The sequence below is a fragment of the Oryzias melastigma genome, linkage group LG5, assembly GCF_002922805.2.
Source record: "Oryzias melastigma strain HK-1 linkage group LG5, ASM292280v2, whole genome shotgun sequence".
NCBI lineage: Eukaryota > Metazoa > Chordata > Actinopteri > Beloniformes > Adrianichthyidae > Oryzias > Oryzias melastigma.
In genome coordinates, this window is record NC_050516.1 from 16,444,288 (window position 1) to 16,464,776 (window position 20,489).

General features: G+C 40.5%; 3 protein-coding genes across 4 annotated transcripts in view; all 3 read left to right on the forward strand.

Moving 5' to 3' along the window:
- The window catches only part of fam219aa (family with sequence similarity 219 member Aa), a 17,444-nt gene extending 5,322 nt beyond the window's left edge, over positions 1-12,122 (forward strand). Inside the window, exons 2-6 of one of the 2 annotated variants that reach the window (XM_024270686.2) lie at positions 2,193-2,289; positions 3,196-3,289; positions 3,773-3,853; positions 8,142-8,217; positions 9,765-12,122. In XM_024270686.2, coding sequence (XP_024126454.1) covers positions 2,193-2,289; positions 3,196-3,289; positions 3,773-3,853; positions 8,142-8,217; positions 9,765-9,923 — 507 coding nt within the window. In that variant the 3' untranslated portion in view covers positions 9,924-12,122. The remainder of the gene's footprint in view (positions 1-2,192; positions 2,290-3,195; positions 3,290-3,772; positions 3,854-8,141; positions 8,218-9,764) is intronic. The other variant, XM_024270687.2, reaches the window with a different exon arrangement.
- A 152-nt stretch (positions 12,123-12,274) lies between these two features.
- On the forward strand, positions 12,275-18,283 carry zgc:109965 (uncharacterized protein LOC619266 homolog). The gene is made up of 16 exons (XM_024270563.2): positions 12,275-12,440; positions 12,524-12,681; positions 12,789-12,979; positions 15,008-15,152; positions 15,252-15,349; positions 15,451-15,528; positions 15,621-15,724; positions 15,869-15,957; positions 16,597-16,736; positions 16,811-16,989; positions 17,079-17,166; positions 17,242-17,280; positions 17,495-17,667; positions 17,750-17,803; positions 17,873-17,951; positions 18,041-18,283. Exons 2-16 carry the CDS (start codon positions 12,546-12,548, stop codon positions 18,095-18,097), a joined length of 1,650 nt encoding a protein of 549 aa, XP_024126331.1. The 5' UTR covers positions 12,275-12,440; positions 12,524-12,545; the 3' UTR covers positions 18,098-18,283.
- Positions 18,284-18,439: 156 nt separating this feature from the next.
- Positions 18,440-20,230, forward strand: LOC112145414. Its single transcript, XM_036211950.1, has 3 exons — positions 18,440-19,183; positions 19,560-19,846; positions 19,930-20,230. Exons 1-3 carry the CDS (start codon positions 19,061-19,063, stop codon positions 19,985-19,987), a joined length of 468 nt encoding a protein of 155 aa, XP_036067843.1. The 5' UTR covers positions 18,440-19,060; the 3' UTR covers positions 19,988-20,230.
- The last annotated feature ends 259 nt before the right edge of the window (positions 20,231-20,489 follow it).

Consider the following 20,489-nt stretch of genomic DNA (forward strand, 5'->3'; position numbering starts at 1 on the left):
TCTCATACTGAACGTTCAAAACGTTTGATTGACAGATTCTCCTGAGCGCACTTTCAAGTGGTAGGGGTGAGGTCTTTTAACAAGCTTACTCCTGATTTAGGCTTTCCATAGGTTTTCCTAGAAACGATGACTTACTCACGTCATCTGGCTCCAACATTGGTCATTGCAAAAAAATAACTACACTGGTTGGAGCCAGGAAGTAAGTCGTTTTCTATGGGTTCACTCAGTTCAGTTGTCATATACAGTCATTGGTTGTAACCAGGCCCCAAGTAAAATTTGATTTTGCATCAGCATGTGTTTTTTTCTGCATGGTCTAGCATTATTAGGCATCTGCTAGGTTAGTTTATTTTAGAGCATTGTGATCTGATCTACTATTTCTGGAAATGATTGGCCTTTAACGCTAAAATCTGTTGGACTTAGACCTTTTATTTTCACAAATCTTTCTTTTTTTCTCTATTTCCTGTCATGTGAAACTCACAAATGTTTGATTTTAATTTTATTTTTTTATGTTACAGTTGTGTATTCTGTTTTGTTGTTGTACCCATCCATTTAGCTAAGGTTGTTAACAATCATTTGGCCATAAGGAAAGCAAATATTGTTAGATTGGGATAGATAGATTTGAGTTATTTTAAATCAAATTTGAATTCATGCAAATGTTAGTTTAACCAGCACCTTGTTTTTGTTGGGGTTCGTCTTGGTGCCATTCAAGTCCCACTCCGATCATCTTTTTATCTTTTGTAAAAGTGTTCCCAGTGGTCTTTTAATAATGATTATATCGTTTTTTAGCCATAATAAGAATAAAATCTGTGTCGTTTTCTAGGAAGCAGTTTCTGGAAAGCGGCAGTAGTTCATTAGAAATATGCCTTTGAGTTGTGGGTGGGACAACTGGTGCGGAGCACCCTTCCTCTTCCCGTTGCTGAGAGTTCTCTGTTTACATGATAGCTTGCAGCCTTTCACACCCCAAACCGAACATTTCCGGTGCAATATAAATAGCCAGTTCAGATGAGGAATACAAAGATGTAAATGGATCTAGTCGTCTGCAAGTGGATGCATCAGAATGGAGCGAAGCAGGGAGCTTATGTCCCCCCAGCGTATTTTTTTAACGTCAAATACTCTGTTTTTCAAACTATAGTTTTGTGTCTGTTTTTGATTAGGACTCAAGCCTTTTAATACATGTTCTCAAACTTCAGAAAAATGGTATATTGACATGGTAAAACCCCCAAAACATGATTTTCATGGGACTGGGTCTTTAAATATAAAAGTGGGCTGCCCCACTTAGCCAAAACCAAATGGCTGGCAGCCTTTTTGCTGGAGTGACTCTCTGACATCCTCAGAGTGCAACAAGGAGAGGCCTGTTGGACCCACATAATGTGGAGCTCTGTCAGGAGAGCCGGCCCGGCGCGGCCCAGATCCTCTCCAAGGAGCCCAATGGCTCCAACAGCAACTCCCTCTGTTCTCCCACAGCCGCCTCCCCATGCTATCACCACTCACAACCCAAAGGAACCGAGCCGCAGATGAAAGGCTAAACACTTCAGAATATTGACACCACAACTTAAGAAACTGCAGTGTAGATTTGATAGAGGGTTGGACACACACAGGCTTCTAAAGGAAACAGTTTTCTTGAGTTTGGTGGTCATTTGGTCAGTGATTGTAAGTTTTCACACAATACTTTTTTTTTTTAATGCCCTAAGGTGAACATTACATGGTGTGTGTATGAGGATAGTGTGGAATTGGGTTCCACTAATGTACCAAAAAGGTCTGATTTCAAAATTCATGATTTATTAATTTAATTGCAAGAAATGCAAAAAAATAAATCAAATTGAGCTACATTTTCAGAATCTTCTACCTGATTACAAGATACTGGAAAATTAGTGTGACTTTTATTCCTTTGGAGGACAGGAAAAAAAAGCATCAAATTGATCATGAATCCACTGAAAAGGAGTTTTTTCTTTCAGTAACATTTCTAAAAAAATGTAAAGATTAATTTTAAAAAGCTGCCAACACAACACTTACAATAGATCAAAAGATGATCAGAGTGTGTCTTTAATGAAAGGATTTATAGCATATGTGCAGCATCATCAATAGTTAAGCACAGCATTTCAATTGTCAAGTGTGGCCTTCAACACTTTATACCATAGATTTATTCAAGTCTGAGCAGTTGTAGATCTGAAGTGTGTGTTTCTACCTTCCAGGACCCAGCGGCGTCCTCCACTTCCGAGGCAGAGGCTGACACTAAAGGGGAGAGCGTGGCCATGAACTACAAACCCTCACCTCTACAGGTCCAGATAGGTATCCGAAACAGCTCCCTGCATCACACACATGCACACTAATCGGCAGCTGGAAAGCTTTTAGCAGACCGGTGAAATGTGGAAGGTAAAAACGGTAATGGTGCATGCTGATGCTCGGTACCACGTCACGGGAGGCCAGCTGCACGCTCTTGTACTCAGTGGTTTCCGACTCATGTTAGTTTTTTCAAAAAATGTCATTTTTTGTGACATAAAGCAACACAAAAGGTTGTTGTACAGTACAACTGTTCATGAAGCAACTTTTGTTTTTTGTTTTTGTGTCAAACTGAAAGTTAAAGGGTAGCATACACCTGAAGTGTGTAATGCATGTAAAAAACAAATTTTATTTTTGCCACAAGAGGTAAAAGTTTCAAACTGATGCATGTCCCTTTCAGTCTTATATTTCCTTAGTTTTTCTTTTTGTTTTTTTTGTAAACGTCTTCCGTCTTTGGCTATATCTCGACTATGTCGTCAAGCAAGTTTTGAGACACTTTTTGGTAGAGTTTGAGAGACGTTAAGTGCTTGCAGCACTCTGTGGATAACCGATCTTCCAGGTGACGTTGACCCCTATTTGTCCTGACTCCATCATTACATCTAACTTCAGCGTTAAAATCACTGACATCTACCAGAAAATGATTTTAAATCAAGAAAATGTCTAATACCAATTCTCTTTTAGAATGTCTTACGCATTCATTTTTTAAAATAAATATTTTGTACTTTTCTGGATGAAATGAAGATCATTTTCATGTAAAAATGTCAAATTTTTAAAAATCTTTATTTATAATTTAATTGTGTGAATAAACTCTGATGGTGACAAACTAAAAATAAACTAAAGGACATACTTTATTTTGGAAACTCATTTAAAACATAGGATGTATCTACTGATGACCTCACTTCCTGTGTTGCCCAGAGAAACAGAGGGACCTCGCCAGAAAGGCCTCGGTGAAGAATGGCACTGTTGGTAGTCCTGTCAATCAACAACCCAAGAAGAATGCCCGGACAAGGTAGACACTTTCACTGCACCTTTTATTTTTGTTTTTGTCATTATCCCCAGTTGAGTCGACCGGTTGAAGCGCCTTCCCATTGATTATTCTTAATGTGTTCCACCTTTTGTGCGCTTATTGCAACACTAACTGAAGGGGAAATCGCAGCGTCTGAAGGCTTGAGTTGCTGCCAGCTTGCCTGGAACACAGTCACGCTCCTTAAATGTTGAGCTGAAAACACACACTGCACAGCGAGGCTTCGCACAGAAAAACATTGGGGTGTTTTTGAGTGCTTATAAGGGAGGAGAAAAACATGGAGTGCAAAGCCTGTGGCGTTAAAAACGGCTTTGTGTGTTTAATTTTCTTCAAAAACCTCTGACAGTGCAATCTAATTCTACTGAATTTTGAACGGAAAAACGTTTTGTCTTTAATCGGTTCATTTACAAACAGTTTACAGCTTTTCAAGCTAAAATGTTTATCTTCTTTTCCTGCTGAAATGCATAGGTTGGTGGTGCCAAACAAAGGCTACTCCTCGTTAGACCAGAGCCCAGATGAGAAGCCCCTGGTCGCTCTGGACACAGACAGGTGAGAAGACATCACATCCACCTATGTGCAACTCAAAGGTGTCATAGATGGAGAAAGAAACCGAGGAGATGACCAAAAGAGTTTGTCTTCTTGGTACATTAATTAAAAAAGCAACTTAGCTGAGGTCTGAACAGCAGGGATCCTAAAAAAAAAAAGGGCCAAAGCCTCTCTTGGGATCAGGATTAGATGACAGTGGGGTGTGCGCTGTCAAAACTGAACTCTCAATTTGCGCTCATACCAGCAGGCCTTTGCCCCCCCAACCCCACCCCGTATTTGTGCAAAATCGGAGCAAATGTCAACATTTACTCTCCCTGACAAGCTGTGGGACATACAGCAACACAAGGCACCCTGTTTTTTTTTATTTTTTATTCATGTTTTGGGGTAACCTGACATACATTCACTGTATGTTTTAGTCTTCTTTAAAATTCAGACCAGATGAGCTCCGTATAGAAGCTGCATATTGTGCAGATTAGATCTAATCTAAACAATATAACTAATACATTTATACATACTAAGATTACTACATTTCGAACTTTAGCTTTACTTTTTTTGTAAATGTACTACTTCATTTTCATGGAATTACAGCATTATTTTCAAAGAAGAATGACTGTTTAAAAAATAAATTGGCAATTTTATTCTTGTAAAGTTTTTACTTTTTTTATAATAATAGTACAACTTTATTTCCATATATATAAATACTTATTTGTCTCCCTTTGGAAATTACATTTTTTACAACTATCTCTCCAGTGTTGTTAAACACAGCAAATAATTTTAACACAGTTTACATTATTTTACTTTGCACTTAGAAACAAAATAATTTCACAAAAGCAAATAAACTATTAGCCTTCTTAAGAAGTGAACTTTTTATTGACCTATAAAACAAAACTGTTTTGTGACGATTGGTGTAAATTTGTAATGCTCAAAGTTTGCAAAAATCAAGTTAAAACGGAGGGTTATCTTTCAATTTACATGCAGTAGGAAAACCTTAATTTAGCTGTAATTTGAGACAGCATTATGCCCAAAAAAATGTATTTAGACTTGAGAAAAAGGTTAGAAGTGTTATCTAAGTTTCAAGAACTGGAAAGTCTTATCAAGAAATTCAAAGAGAACCTTATAGGACAGAAGAAGTGCAGCAGAGGTAGGAAACCAAAGATTTCAAAGACTAGATAAAAACTAAGTTAGAGATGCATCTAAAGACCCCAGAACAACTGTCAAGACATCAGTGACTGACTAAGCACAGTCAGGAATTGGAGTCTCAAAGAAGACCTTCACTAGAGCTCAGCTTAGGAATAGACTGTGAGGTTGCAGACTAGGAAAAACTCCGCTTCTGCAGAAAAGACACCTTCAAGTCAGACAGACGTACGCTAAGGACAACCTGGTCAACAAGTATACGTTCTGGAAACATGTCCTTTGGAACACCACCCCCACAGTGAAACATGGTGGTGGAAGTATTATGTTGTGGGGATGCTTCAGTGCGTTTGGAACTGGGACTCTCTTCACGGTGGAAATTAATCATGAATAAAAAAGGATAAATGAAGATTTTGAAATAAAAAACGTAAGCAGTCAGCAATAAAACCGTGTCGGGGTCGTCACTTTGTCTTGCATCAAGACAAGGACCCAAAACAGTATAGAAATACCTTCAGAAGACCAAAGTGAATGTTATTTACTCGCCTGCACAAAGCCCTGACTTGAATTCTATTGAAAATTTGTGGTCCATGCCAGAAGGCCATAAAATCTTGAGGAGCTTGAGCAATTTGCCAAAGAGTGGTTGGAAATTGGTCGAGAATTTGTTGAAAACTACAGCAAATAACTGCAGGCTGTAATCCAGGCAAAAGGATACATAATTAATTCTTAGCAATTTTTTTTTTTTTTGTGAAATGATTTTGTTTTTACATACTAAGTATTTATTTATTTTTCTTTTATGGTGGCTCTGAAACTCTTTTGTGGTCCAGGTTATGCTCTTAGTTTGTCTTCCAAGCAAATAATCTTGATGAAGTTGTAGACTTTTAAACTTGATGAAATAAAAGTTATGCATAATGCTGCAAATAATCCCATTAAAAAATAAATAAAAACAAATCAGCAACCAGGTTGATTATTCCAAATGCATTTTTTTCCCATTTTTTTTTTTAGATTTATATGGTATACTTTTTTAATTTAAAAACCTCACTTTTACTTTCTTAAATAGACTATTATTATTATTATAAAGATGTTTGAAGGAGTCTTGCTGTAAGCCGGTACTGAAATGACTGCTTCTGTTGTAGCATCCTTTAGTAGTCTCCAATTTTTGTCTCATATCTTTAAGTATCTTCTTTTTATGCCATTAGTTCTTCTGCTAGAGTGCTTTTGCTTCCCTTCGTCTCCTGGGTTTCAGCGGTATCAGCCTCAGGGTAGTGTCACTTGTTCCTACAAGTACTTATGAAGAAACTCTCCTGACTTGAGCTGACAGCCGAGCAGGGGAATCTTGGACTTTGTTTCTAAAGGTTTTTGTTTCTTAAACCAGCGTTTCTCATGCCAGGTCCGAAGAAAAATCTGCAAAATCAGCTGAACTGCAGAAGCCTGAAAGTCGTTTGAGTCTGGGGTGTTGAAGCAAAATTATAACCAGCAGAACCTGGATTGAAGAAAAACAGTGATTTCTTTTGCCACAACATTTGGTTGTGCCTTTGGACATTTCTCACTTCCTTTTGGGTAATTGTAAAATTGTAATATATTACTACACATTCTCACTCCCTACTCCTCATATATGGACGTATGGTTTGGTATGGTCACTTTTTGATGTTTGAAGTCTCCCCAACTTGTCGTTTTTTGATGTGCTGGCCGTCGGGTCCCCAACCCTTGGGACACAGTACAACCAGGTTCGGGTACCGGTCCGGTTTGTATCATGCTATCAGACACTGGTACATCCCCGCCCCAAGGGGTGGGGACCCCTGATTAGTATATGTATTTTTTCCCTGTCTGTGGTCCGGTAACAAGCGACTCTTGGACCAGTACTAGTTCATAGCCCGGAGGTTGTGGACCCATGATTTAACGGAAACAGCCAACACATCAAAAAGAGACGCGGAGGGGGTCCGAACCGTATGTCCATATATGACGAGTTGAGAATGAGAATGTGTTGTATATCAGTGATGAGGGTTTTGCCTTAGTCACATGCACCTGTACAGGGGCTGACTCATACAGGTGCTGCAGGTTTTTGGGTTGTCCAGACCCATAGAGCGTCGCAGACAGGAAGAGCTGCACCTTAAAAGGAGCGCAAATGTTTCTTGTAGTTTGCAAGATTCAGAGGATTGAAAAAATAAAAAAATCTGTATGACATGCCTGTATCTCACTTACTTCATCCTCAGTGTTTGGTACGACCTGTTGTCCTCAGTATCCCCTTAAATAAAATGTGCATGAACATTTTTGCTTACAGCCTAACCAAGTGGTCTAACACTTTGATGTTTCTTGCATTTCCCACACAAATGTGCCCACTTTTTTTACATGTAAGGACAGTTGTTAATATATATATTTTTTGCTATTCTACTAAAATCAAACTTGATAAATGGCGTATACTTGTATAGCGCTTTCTACCCTCCTTCGAGGGCCCAAAGCGCTTAACAGTCACAGACCCATTCACCCATTCACACACACATTCACACACTGGTGGTGGCTCCGCTGCCGAACACTGGCGCCAACCTCCCACCAGAGGCAATTCGGGGTTCAGTGTCTTGCCCAAGGACACTTCGACACATGGGTGGGCGAGGCGGAGTCGAACCCGCTCACTTCTGATCAGGAGTCGACCGCCCTACCACTGCACCACGGCACTAATCTGTCTAACAGTCTTTTATTGCAACATTTCCCCTTTTTTAATTATTTTCTTATATTTTCTAGTAAAATCAGTGCGTGTTTACCTAAAACTGAAGTAGGCAAGACAAAAAAAAAAACAACACATTTTTTTTTAGTCTTAAATTAATTTTCTTGACTACTTTCTATTTTTTTTTCATCTTTTTAAAAAGTGAACCTAATCTCCAGAGAGTTGGATTTATTGGCAATGACATGTTTTTTATCAAAATACTGTAAGAATACACAGGAAAAGACACATTTTTACTCAAACCCTAAAACAAACTCATCAGTGTTGACACAAAGATGGAGGAACTGGATTAAAGGGCTCAGAGTCACGCTGTTCACAATAATTGGTATGCATAAAATTATGCCAACCACTAACAGCACTGCAAATGTGATGCTGCCCTTTGGGTTATATAACTGTCGTGACGCAGACTCCCCTCTTCCATCTCCTCTATCATCTGTCTTTCAGTGATGATGACTTCGACATGTCCAGATACTCTTCATCAGGATACTCCTCAGCCGAGGTGAGATGTCTGAGAGACCAGGTATTTATACGTATATATATATAAATTACTTTGTTCACAGCATCATCAGGCCAAACCATAAAAACCATCATGTGACCACCCTCTTCCTTTACCACACCAGGTCTGTGTGCACTTATGGATGTGAAATGTTCTGCCCCCCACTTCTAAACTCCAACTCCCAGCCACCCGTTGTAATTTCTCCATATGTTTCATCGAAATACTCTTCGCTTTTCCACAAATCACCAATCGATAGATGTTGCTTTCCTTAAATTTTCTTTCCAATCTTAGTTTGTGTTCTCTATAGTATTCCTAGTACAGGGGTGGAGCCACAGGGTTGGGGGGCATTCATAAAAAAGCTCCCTCCTCATTATTAACATTTATTAAGAATTGATTACAGTGGCCGACACGGCTCGCATAAATGCAAAAGCTACAACACAACGACAAAAGCAGAAGCACGACAACGAAAACCACAACACAACGAGAAAAGTGGAAGTACGACAGTAAAACCCACTACACAATGACAAAAGCCACAATGGAAATGAATTACAGACTTTTTTTTAAGTTTCATTTACTTCCAAGCTATTGGCTCTTCAAAAGCTTGAAACTAATTGAAATTCCCAAGTCGTCATGTATTGACGTATGTTTACAGACTCCTCGTCCGTACTCTTTCAATACAGCAAGTTACGCGGAGCTGACGTTCCGCTTCTTCTCATTAAATCGGGGGTCCAGGCGTTTTGTCCGGACACGGTACCGGACGCAGACCGGTCTTCGGAACGCGATTCACTGGATCATTCAGTCTCTTTCGGTGTGGGCTTTCCATACCGTGAAACAAGAGCTGTGCCTGGATTACGGCCATTTTAAACATTACTCCGTCTGCCTTTGGCCCAGTTTTAGCATTAACCCAAGAGGGGATAAATAAAAATAAAATTGGGGTGATTACTGGCTGAACTAACTATTGTGTTCTTTAAATTATTTTCTTGATTAGAAATAAAAACATAATAGGCCCATGGAGCTGGAGCGTCTTGTTCGCCACGATTGCCACCGCTGCAATTGCGGTTGGCGGCTCTCTGCTGGGCAGTCGACCACTGGCGGGCCAGCATAGCGAGCTCCACTGCCCAGGGACCGGCAGGCGGGGCGGTGGTGTATGCTAGCTCAGCTGGACCCTGGGGTGGAGACGCTCGTTGAGCTGTCCTGTCATGGGCACTGTGACAGGGTGGCGTGTATCCGTTATTCTTTTCCGTTGGGTTGTGGCTTTTGTCGTTGTGCTTCCGCTTTTGTTGTGTCTTTTGCAATGATGTGAGCCGTGTCGGCCACCCTGAATAATCAATGCAAGTTTCTTTAAGAATTGCTGTCAACCATTTTAATAATAAAACAGTTTTAATTATGTATTTTTATCATTTAGCGTGAACTCCACTCAAATTTTCTCATTTGCCATCCCCCCTCCCATATAAAATGTTGTAGCTCCGCCCCTGTCCTAGCAACAATAATAATAAAATGAGTAAATCCTAGTTGCTGGGTTTTTGGACAGAACTGTCCTGAAGTAATTGTCGCCTCTTTGGTTTCTGCAGCAAATCAACCAGGACCTGAACATCCAGCTCCTGAAAGACGGGTACCGCCTGGACGAGATCCCGGACGACGAAGACTTGGATCTGATTCCCCCGAAAGCGGTCAACCCCACCTGCATGTGTTGCCAGGCCGCGTCCTCTACAGCCTGCCAGATCCAGTAGCACCAACCATAACCGTCTCCTCCCGCCCCACCCCCCCCAACCCCCCAAAACATAGTAAAGAACTACTTCCTTGCAGGGGCAAAAAAAAAAAAAAAAAGGGAAACGGGAGTGTTTACGAATAAGGACCATACTGAATATGTACAGTGCGTGTGCATGTTCCTCCTATGGCAGGATCTGTGCGCCTTACTTTTGCATCGTTGGTGTGGCAGGGAATGGACCGACGACAGAAACAGTACCTCTGAGAAAAGAGGACGCTTCTCTTTTCATTTGGGGCACAGAAGTTTGCGGAAGAAGAGACCAAAAAAAACACCGTCGGATGGGAGGAAATCCGCCAAGTTCCATTCAAGCTCTTCTCCCGCTGGGGCAGAGACGTCGATCGTAAATGACGGACGAGAACGGTGGTGGCCGTTTTTATTTTTATTGGTTTCAGCCTGTCTGCTTTGTCTTCCCACGAATGGCTGACTTGTGAGTGGCAGGTCGTGCACAGGAAAACCAACAAGCTGCTTCTAAATGCACTCCCATGGTACTGTAGTGATCCAGTCTGTCACTCCCAGCGTAGTTCTAACTCCTGTTTTCCCCAGTCGCCCAAATGAAGCTGAACGAAACTGCATGTTGCCTGTTAACACTGTTCCCGATGACCGATGTGCAGATAGAACTTCTCCGTCTTTGTCGTCTCACAGCCGTGGGCGGGTGTTACGAGGACACAGTGTGCTTTGTAAAAATGGAAGTTTACCTTCACGTAAAATCCAGAAAAGAAAAACAACTAATAGCAGAAATAAGCTCATTAATTAGTGTGTAGTTTGTGTGTTTATTATCCTCAACAACTGACAGTTTCATTATACTTCAAATGCACAAGGAAACAGCTGGTGAGATTCAAAGCAAAGCTCCACTTTGTACAGATTTCGTTGTCATATCCACTGATCAAGAGTGTGTGTGAAGTGATGCCAAACTGCTCGAGAGGGAATGCTAGTTTTATTTAATTCTAGTTTGTAATTTGAGTTTGTCTTGGATTAGATTTGTGGGCTCCTGACCCATCCTTGTCTTGTTGGGACCAAAATAATCCTACTTATAGCTCCAAATGATGAGGATAGATGGATAAATGAATAAATAGTCTACACTCCAATTAAAATAGCGTTCAACACGTTTTGGTGACATTTTTCTAATGATGGAGGAGATATGGTAAGAAAATTAAGCTTAAGATTGCGTTTCTGAGTAACTCTTTATTCAAATTGTGAATCAGGAGCAGACAAAAAAGCCTGTTGAAAAAGATCATATTTGTGACAGAAAATATCTTGAGTGTGCCACACGCCCTTGCATCAACCACAAATCAAAGGTGAATTTCTAATGATCTACTGAAACTACTGTATGTCCAAAAAATGACACTAATTTTTTTAAATATTGTCTTAAAATGGCTTAGTCATCATTAAAGTTCCACTTGAAACACTCTGGCTCAAAAAGACGGTTGGAGTGGGACTTGAACTTTTTCTGAGAAAAAGTAGGAAAATGTCATGTATTTAGAACTTTCAAAATAATAGTCTAAACAATAAGTTGTTTTAAATGTGACTTTTCTTCTAATAAATACAAAAATCTGCTAAAATTCTAATTTAGAAAATATTCCCCTTGTATTGTCGGGCTCAAAATCCATTAGGATGTGGTCCTGCATGTGCCGTGTCAAAATAGATATTTTAAGTTAAGTGTCAAATAGACAAAACATCATTGCAGCATTTAAGATTAAAGAGAAATAGAATAATTCATTAGGAAGTTGGTGCCAAGAGTGTGAAATTAGGATACAAGTTCCAAAGCTGGTTTACCAGCTTAGTTTTTTTTTTTTTTTGCCAAACTTTGGTTTGACAGTTTGAAAGACTGTTCCTTCACCTTTATTTTTAATGTTCAACTTTTTTTTTTGCTGAGTGCAATATTCAATAGTGTATGTGGAAGGAAGCATCGCTCCCCTGTAGCTGTTAGCGTTCAAAGCATTTTCTTGTAACTGAAGTTCTTTGTATGCAGTTGTGTTTTTTTTTTATTATTATTTCTTTCCACGTGCAACAAAGGACTCAGATACAGATGGGCGCCTCCGCGTGTCTGATGCTTGTCATGACGATTGTGAACTGGTTCCATTTAGATCCTAACGGTGTCACGCTTCTGTGTATAGTGCAACATAATTGAGAATAAATATTGGAAGTGTCATGTTTGATATCACCAAGCGTCTGTGTGTGACCTGTCATAATTTTGGGGAAGATGTTTTAACACTTCAGCATATCTTCAATGAATTCTGAATAATGCAGGAGACTGAACGCTACTGGACATTTTCCTTCAGGACAAAAGATGCATAAGTGAGTATTAGAGTAGCAGTGAGGGTGGGGCATTTGTGATTAGCCCAGAGTTGATCCTTTAGGAGCAGATGGTGAATGGTGGCTTACTTAGATGCCTTGAATCCAAGGCCTTAACGTTTATTCACACCGAAGAACCGTTACATCCAAACGGAGAAACAAAAGGCTCATGACTGCAGGTAGACAGGTAAGGTGATGGAGTTTCATCATTTTATAAAACTTCCTCCTGGATGAAGCCTCACACACGCCTCAAACTAACCACTCCTCCAGCTTGGGATCAAAACGGGACAAGATGTTGGTGAGGAGCGTTGTGGTTCTGCTGGTGCTCTGCGTGCAGCATCTACATGGCTCTGCTCTTCCAGCTGTTTCATCCTATGAGTTCACCGCTTACAGGATGCAGCAGTACAACTTAGGACAGCAGAAGCATGGTGAGGTCCAACATGTGATTATTAAAATGTTTGGACAGAAATCTGTTTTATTTTCAGTGATTCTTGAGTTTTTGCATAAAAGTCTTCCCTTGGTTGTTTGTAATGAGGTTGCCGTGGCGCCATAGTTGTTGCCGAGGCCCGTTCTGCAGATGAACCTTCACTGACTCGCCGCTGCATCATCATGAAGGTGGAAGACTTCTCTGCAGAAAAATATATTGAGGCCCAGAGACAAAACGCTGCCGCCGTGCTGATCCTGCTGCCCAAAAATATCTCAAGCCTTTCTCACAACACAGTGCAGGTAAAAACGCTTCAGTTAACCTTGCAAATTACATTCTTTGGTCAAATGTGCAGACCTTCAGCTGACACATAGATACAACTAAAATGATAGAAATTTGTACAGGATATAACTGGCAATCACTCTTTCAATCACTTCTGCAATCACAAATATGTTCATAGAAAGCTCAATCAGACCTTGTCCCATCAGGAATTGGCTCAATTTAAAACAATTTAACACTGATTGTCACTTTATGAATGTAGAGAGTCTCATCTCAAATCAAGCCCTGCTGTGTTTGGAATGGCCGTCCAGTAAGCTTCAGCTTTTATCACAGGATTTATTTATCACAGATTCATCTCTGAGTCAGCATCGCCACATTTCCCTGCAGACTGGATCTTCTCGGCTCATGCATCATCATGCTTCCTCCTCCAGATGGTTGAAAAGTTTTCAGTTTTGTTTCATTGCTCTCCAAAAGTCAAATCCAAAAAACTTCTGTTTTTTTTTTCCTTTTTTTTTTAAATTCGGCGACATTGGAGCTTTTAATTATGTCTGAAGCAGCTGCTGTGATGAAGACACCCCCAGATTTGCTATGATTCAGAATGAAACTTTGGTGTTATTTAAAAATAGAGTTTTTGCGCTGACATGGAGAGCTACATCAGTCATAACACACTTATTAGTGACTCTAACAAACAGAAAAAAGCAGAGAGCATATCAATTGACTAATCAATCAATAAACCTTTATTCATAGAACACTTAATATACTTAGTAACACAAAAGACTGTGCATCCAGACAAATAATATGAAACAAGAAAAGTAAAAGATAAAAAAAGAACCAAAATGATGATAAAAACAATAAACAATTAAACATTAAAAAATGAATATTAAAATTAGTTTTTATAATACATGAAATGAAATAAATGAAAAGGATAAAATTAGCTAAAAGCCAAGTTAAAAAGATGAGATTTAAGGCTTTTCTTAAAGCATCTATGCTCTCTGTGGCCCTCAGGTCCTCTGGCAGGCTGTTACATAAAATAGGGCCATGATAGTAAAAAAGATGCCTCCTCCCTCAGGGATCTCAGGGTTCACGAGGGTTTTACTAAAATATCTGAGAAATAAGAAGGTGTAAGAGCCTTTAGACATTTAGAAACTATTGAAAGTTAGAATCAGTCCTATAGCAGAGGGACCCAATGCAGGGATATTCAAATTTATGGTCATGTCATGTGGGGCCGCCTCCCGAGGTTAAACAAAACTTAAACACACAGCGCTATGAGTGGAGAAGAAAAAAACACAGCACACCAACATCCAAACCTCACCTCAACTGTGAAATATGGTGGAGGGAGCATCATGGTTTGGGGTTGCTTTGCTGCTTCAGGGCCTTGATGGATTAGTGAGAATTTGCAGAATTCTGGAGAAGCTGAAAGGCTTCTTTGTGTTTTTTTTTAACATGTTATTGTAACGTTTTTCTCATTATGGAGAACATATCTTATGAAAATTAAGATTGCATTTCAGAGTTTTTTTTTATTTCATTGTGATAAATCAGACAAAAAACATGTGAAAAACCTTGTTACTCACAAACTCCATCCTCTGCTCTATTCTGATTAGATCCATGCACGCCTTTGTTTTCTTTATCTGAGTGTGGCTGGATGTCTCTGATATTTATTGCACACCATTTTTGTTGCACCGCTAATGTTAGGTTGGAGTTGTGAGGGGCTGTAAGCTACCGGGAGAGACTGTAAACAAAGGGTTGATGGGAAATGGGGGAAGGCTCACTCTGTACCAACAGTCCCGCCCACAATTCAATGGCGAATTTCTAACGAACTCCAGCCGCTCTGCAGAAACTGTGTCCTTGAAAATGACAGATTTTTAACATTTTGTTTAAAAACAGCACAATCATAATGAAAAGAACACTGGGAATGCTTTAAAAATAGATCAAAAGCTGATTGGAGTGGGACTTTGTGGTCCCTTTTTTCTTCATTCAGTCATTGAAATAACCAACATTCTTGAAGATCAGGTGTTTAAGTTGTTCATTGACAATTGTTTTTGTTTTCTCAGACCTTCATGATGAGTGAAAGTGAAGCTTTGCAGAAAGAGACCCTGATTCCCGTGTATGTAGCCCCTGAGGATGAACAGCTGCTTTACATGTACGAGGAGGTCAAGCAGGCTGCCGCCACCAGAACCTCCTCCATATTTGTTAGAGGTAAAACTCCAACCATCTTCCATAGTCTGACACTAATGAGTGCAGAAGGTGAACTGAAAAGCAAAGTATTGAAGTAAATGTGCTTTGATTTGTTGGCAGTTCTTCGGAGTATTGTCACAGCAACAGCTTTTCAAATTTTAGTGAGCAACAATGCTGCCATCAAAGCCACCACTGACAATGCAATCGTCACGCTGGAGGTAAGGCTGCAGCTGATAGCTTTGTCATGTAGAAAAACTACAAGTGTATTCGTTTAGACATGATAGTTGGCTTTTAATGGATATTCACCCCTTTTATCCAGGGTGTGCTCCCTGGAGCAGGAGAGGATGCACCCACCATCGTCATCACTGCCCACTATGACTCTTATGGGCTGGCTCCAGTGAGTCAAACGCTGTGATTCTTGTATTCAAATCTGGTGAACAATCATGAAGCCTTTAGCCTCAAGTGGCTCTGTGTGTTTGTGCAAAACAGTGGCTGTCATTTGGGGCAGACTCTAACGGGAGCGGTGTTACCATTTTGCTGGAGCTCGCTCGGCTTTTTCAGAAACTCTACAGCAGCTCCAGCACTAGACCGCAGTGAGTACTAACACTTTCTACACAAAGATACCAGACGTGTTGAAATACAAAGATGAAAGTCATCATCTGTTGGCAGAGGATAGTTATCTTTAAAAAATACAAAAAAACGCAGCTAAAAAGACTCACTCCATCCTGTTGTTTCAGATATAATTTGATGTTTTCCTTGACCGGAGGAGGAAAGTACAACTTCCTCGGCACCAAAAGATGGATTGAAGAGAATCTAGATCATGCTGGTGGGTTTTTAGTTTCCACACATGCTGGTGAGCTTCATGTGTAAACCACTGCAAAATTCACAACATTAAAGAAATGACAGAAAATTCAAATTTTGGGGAATTGACATATAAACTCTTTAATGAAATCCACAAAATAAATGTTGCATGTTATTTAGCATCAATTATGACATGGTGGATAATTTGGTAAATACTTGCTTATATTTGCTTAATATTGACATGAGTGTTCAGGAAAAAGGCACTTTATTTACCCACTGTCTCAATTTTGAGCCACACATTTTTAAACATGGTGTAACTTTATTATAAAGAATTAATTATCAACAAATTTTATACTCTTTCAATACAGCAAGAAGTCATTAAAAAAATTGTTGACAATAGATGAGTTGTTCTCACCATAAAGTTTAGAAAATTAGCAAAACTTTTTCCCGCCGAAAGTTTTCATGGAGGCAGCCATTTTAAAATGAACAGGAAAAGCCCTTTTACTGCCTCTAGTGGAATGATTATGTACTACAGGGCAGAAAACATGAACAAAGTTATGTCTAATGGGGTTTTTAAGTATGTTATCATAATGCTAATGGGAAATGTGCGCATCAAATATGATATGAATGGTTATAAACAAAGCCTGTATGATGTCTCCTGCAGAGTCCAGTCTGCTTCATGACAATGTGGCATTCGTTTTGTGCTTGGATACCCTGGGTAAGAGTGATGAACTGTTCGTGCACGTGTCCCGTCCTCCTAAGCCTGACACTCCTGCGTACTCTTTCATTCAACAGCTGGAGGAGGTAAATAGCTTAACAGAACAAATATGGACCCATCAGACAAAATGGTTTCATGTCCAGTTTGTTTTGCCATTCAGGTGATTTCTTCTAGATTTTCCTGGGTGAAGGTGGGATTGGTTCACAAGAAGATAAATCTCGTTGAGTCAACAGTTGCCTGGGAGCATGAGCGCTATAGCCTCCGAAGGATCCCGGGCTTCACCGTATCTCACCTGGAAGATCCCAAATCAGCGCTCCGAGGCTCTATACTTGACACAATGTAGGCCACAAACCCTGTTTGGAGCATTTACAGTTGAAATAGACCAGATGTAGCTGTGTAACTGAGTTCATGTGGATAACACTTCTCAGGTCACAAGTGGATTTCAGGAAACTGAAGCGAAATGGCATCATCCTCGCAGAAACACTGGCACGTTTTATGTACAATCTCACTGACAAGGTAAACAAAAGCAAGGAATCATGGTAAAAATCAGGAGACAAAATTGTGGTATTTTTACTGTCTCTTTGCCTTCAGGGTTCACCAAAGGATGTGCAGGTTTTTAAAAGCCAGCTGGTGAGTGTCAGCTTCAGGTGGACCGTATGCTGCCCTCTGGTGGTAGTTTCTACACATTACACTATCCTTGCATTTTTAACTAGAATAAGTCTTGGGACTTCTTTTTACTATTTGGTAGCATTTCAGTCAACTAGATGCTAATGTCAGCATATATTTTAGTGACAAAGTTGACAGTAAATATCATCTACCTCCTTCTTGATTTGACTCACTGCAGGACTTCCAGGACAGTCGTTTGTCTAGTTTGATGTCCTTCCTGACATCGGTCCCTCGGGCCACCCAGCTGCTGGACAAGGAGCCCAGACAAATTCTGCTGGTCAACTCGCTGGAGCATGAGTTCAAACGTTACCTACAGCAGGTCCACAGGCACACGTTTCGACAGGACAAAAGGTGAACACAAATCAGAAGGCTCCTCGCTCCTCTGAAGACTGAAAGAAAACAGAATATGAATGACTGTGATTTCTTCATGCAGGGACCCTGATCTCAGCTTCTTTGATCAAATGAACCAACCGATTGTGATGTACAGGTAAGTATCGGAGCTTCCCCGCTTCTGCACATGTAAAGAATTCAGAGAGACTCTGGGATTTTCTTTCAGGGTGAAGCCGGCAGCTTTTGATCTGTTCCTGGGTGGATGTATCGCAGCGTATTTGGGGATTGTTTATTATTCAATCCAGGTCTGTCAGTACAATCTTTGAAACTATTCCCCAACAAATCCTACAAAATATAATGACGTCACGTTTTTTTGTTTTGTTTTTTTTTGCAGAATTTTGGTCATCTCTACATCAAATTGAAAGCCGCAGTGAAATGCAAGCACCAGTAAAAGCTTTAATCTACAGAGATGAGATCTTTAACGTCTGATCTGCAGCACATAAAAGTAAATCAGCATGAATCCTCCACATCCTGTGAAGGTTTCTCTTTGAATTGCATATGATTCTACCACTCTCATCTAATACTCTGCACTGGAAATATCATTTGTACAAGCAATTAAAAAAGAACAAATAAAGAATTTGTAACTGTACATAAAGAATGACTTGGATCTGATTTGAGACGTTTCCATGTGACTGTGCTCTGCATCTGCTGACCTGTCTGTCGGATTTATACAACCACTGCAGTGGATGAACAGGCTCTTGCTGTCACAGATAACTCAGTGGGAGCACTGTAGACACAATGGCACCCTACAGTGCTGTGTGAATTATTAATGCTCCAGTGGCATGCTGACACTCAACGGAGAAAGGTGTTGACGTTGGATTTCAAAGTGTATCTTTTCTTCTCTGGGATGTTCCACCTGCCAAGCCACCTCTTTAACACACCTCAGTGTTCCAGGATGAGGGTCACCTTTTGTCAGAGGCCCCTTGCAGACGAGGAGGTCAAGGACGCTAACCTCCGGTATGTGCGTCTCTGCAGGGGGCTAGGAGCCAGGGGGATTAGTGGCTGGGTGCTCAGGTGGCACAGCGGGTTGTTCTGCTTCAGCAGGGAAGCTCCTGCCTGCCCCAACAGACCACGCTCATCACAACAGCAACAGCTCAAACAAAACGTCTATTCCACTCAAACATAGATGTAATTCTAGAAAAAAAAAGTAAAATAATTTTAGAATAAACCCTCAAAAAGGGGAAAATAAGTGTTTTTATATAAAAAAAAAAAAATTTTTAAGAAATTTGCTGTAAAAAGGAAGATAAGACAGGAGGAACAGGTGAGGGGGTGGAGCTTACAGGTGACAGGGAGGCGAAGGATGTTGTGAGGCGGATTTGAGAAGAGCCGTGGACAAACAGTTGAACTGTCGGTGATGATGGCTCCGGAGCTTTACGTCTCGATCTACAAAGAACAGTTCCGCCCTCCTGGCAAGGTGAAGAGAGCGGAGCTTCGACCCACCTCGGCCCACCGCAGGAACAACCCTCAGCCCAGGCCGGTAAGAAGCAAGGCTCTCTGCATCCCAACATATTCAAGGATCATGTATTGGGGGTATTCTGTTATCATCATTTAAAGTCAAGCAGTCTGTATTGACACAAATAACAAGGTATGACTGCAACATTATCAGCTTTTTTCTATTTTTTTCCCTTTTCAGATACAAAATATGTGCAAATTTGAAAAAAAAAAAGCGGAATTTACATAGTTTTTGTTTAGTGCACAAACATGTTATTTGAGTAAAACTGTACTATTTAAAAAAAACAATCGTTGCTGTACACATTTTTAAACCCGTGTTTTTAATAAAAATCAAGTCACTGTAAATTCAGTCTTTTTTTTCTGGTTGTTTTTTGCTCTTTTTTCATGTTTTACCTCCCCAGGACTTTTTGTTTCCTCGACCTCTCCAGTCAAACTACAGGCAGGCTCGTGCACTGGTACACCCACTGACCTCTGTTGACCCCAGCCGGCCCTTCTTCCCTCCTGTGACACATTCATCGTTGCACAACCGGCCCATTGAAGCCCTGTCAAACTCAGAGAATGCAGGAAAACTCCAAAGCTTGCCTGCAGTCAATGGAAACACTGCACAAGAGGCGCCCTCTAGTGGGAGAATGCAGACACGACACCCGTTGGAGCTTCCATCTGAAATTCAGTTTAAATCGATTCTGAGGTAATCAAAAAAATAATGGCCATCCGTTTTTAGACAAAAGAGGACTGCAATCACACAGTCATTTGAGTGGATTCTTGTTGCAGGACAACGGATAATCAGAGGAATGCATCACTGGATCTCAGGCAAGCAAACGACCTTTGAACTTTTCTTGAGGCCTCACAGCTGGGAAGCCATGAGTGGTTCTGCAAGTCTCATCAAAAAAATAAATCCATTGATTTCCACAGGCAAAAGGCCGGATCTCAGTTTCAAACAAGGCCACAGACGAGCTACCTTCCTGCAGCTTCTCGCTGTTTTCAACGGGCACGACGCAAGTGTTGCTCCAACAGCACCCTGGATTACAGGTAGCTCATATTACATCTCTTTGACCTAAAAAAAAAAAAAAAACTGTTTTAACACTGTGGTTTTTCAACAGTGGTTGCAACAGCTGCTTCCATGTTGTGAGGCCGTACCAAGTCGGATACTACAGCATCCACCCAGAGTTCGTGTCTGAAAGCCTTTATTAGAGCGGCATTCACATCCACAATGAGGGATTCTTGGGATTTTCCTCTGCTGGTTGTGGACAACAACCCCAATGCTAATGTCAAAATCCTTTACTATCCATAAGATGGATAAATAATCAAGAAGCTCAGTGTGCTGTGTCTGA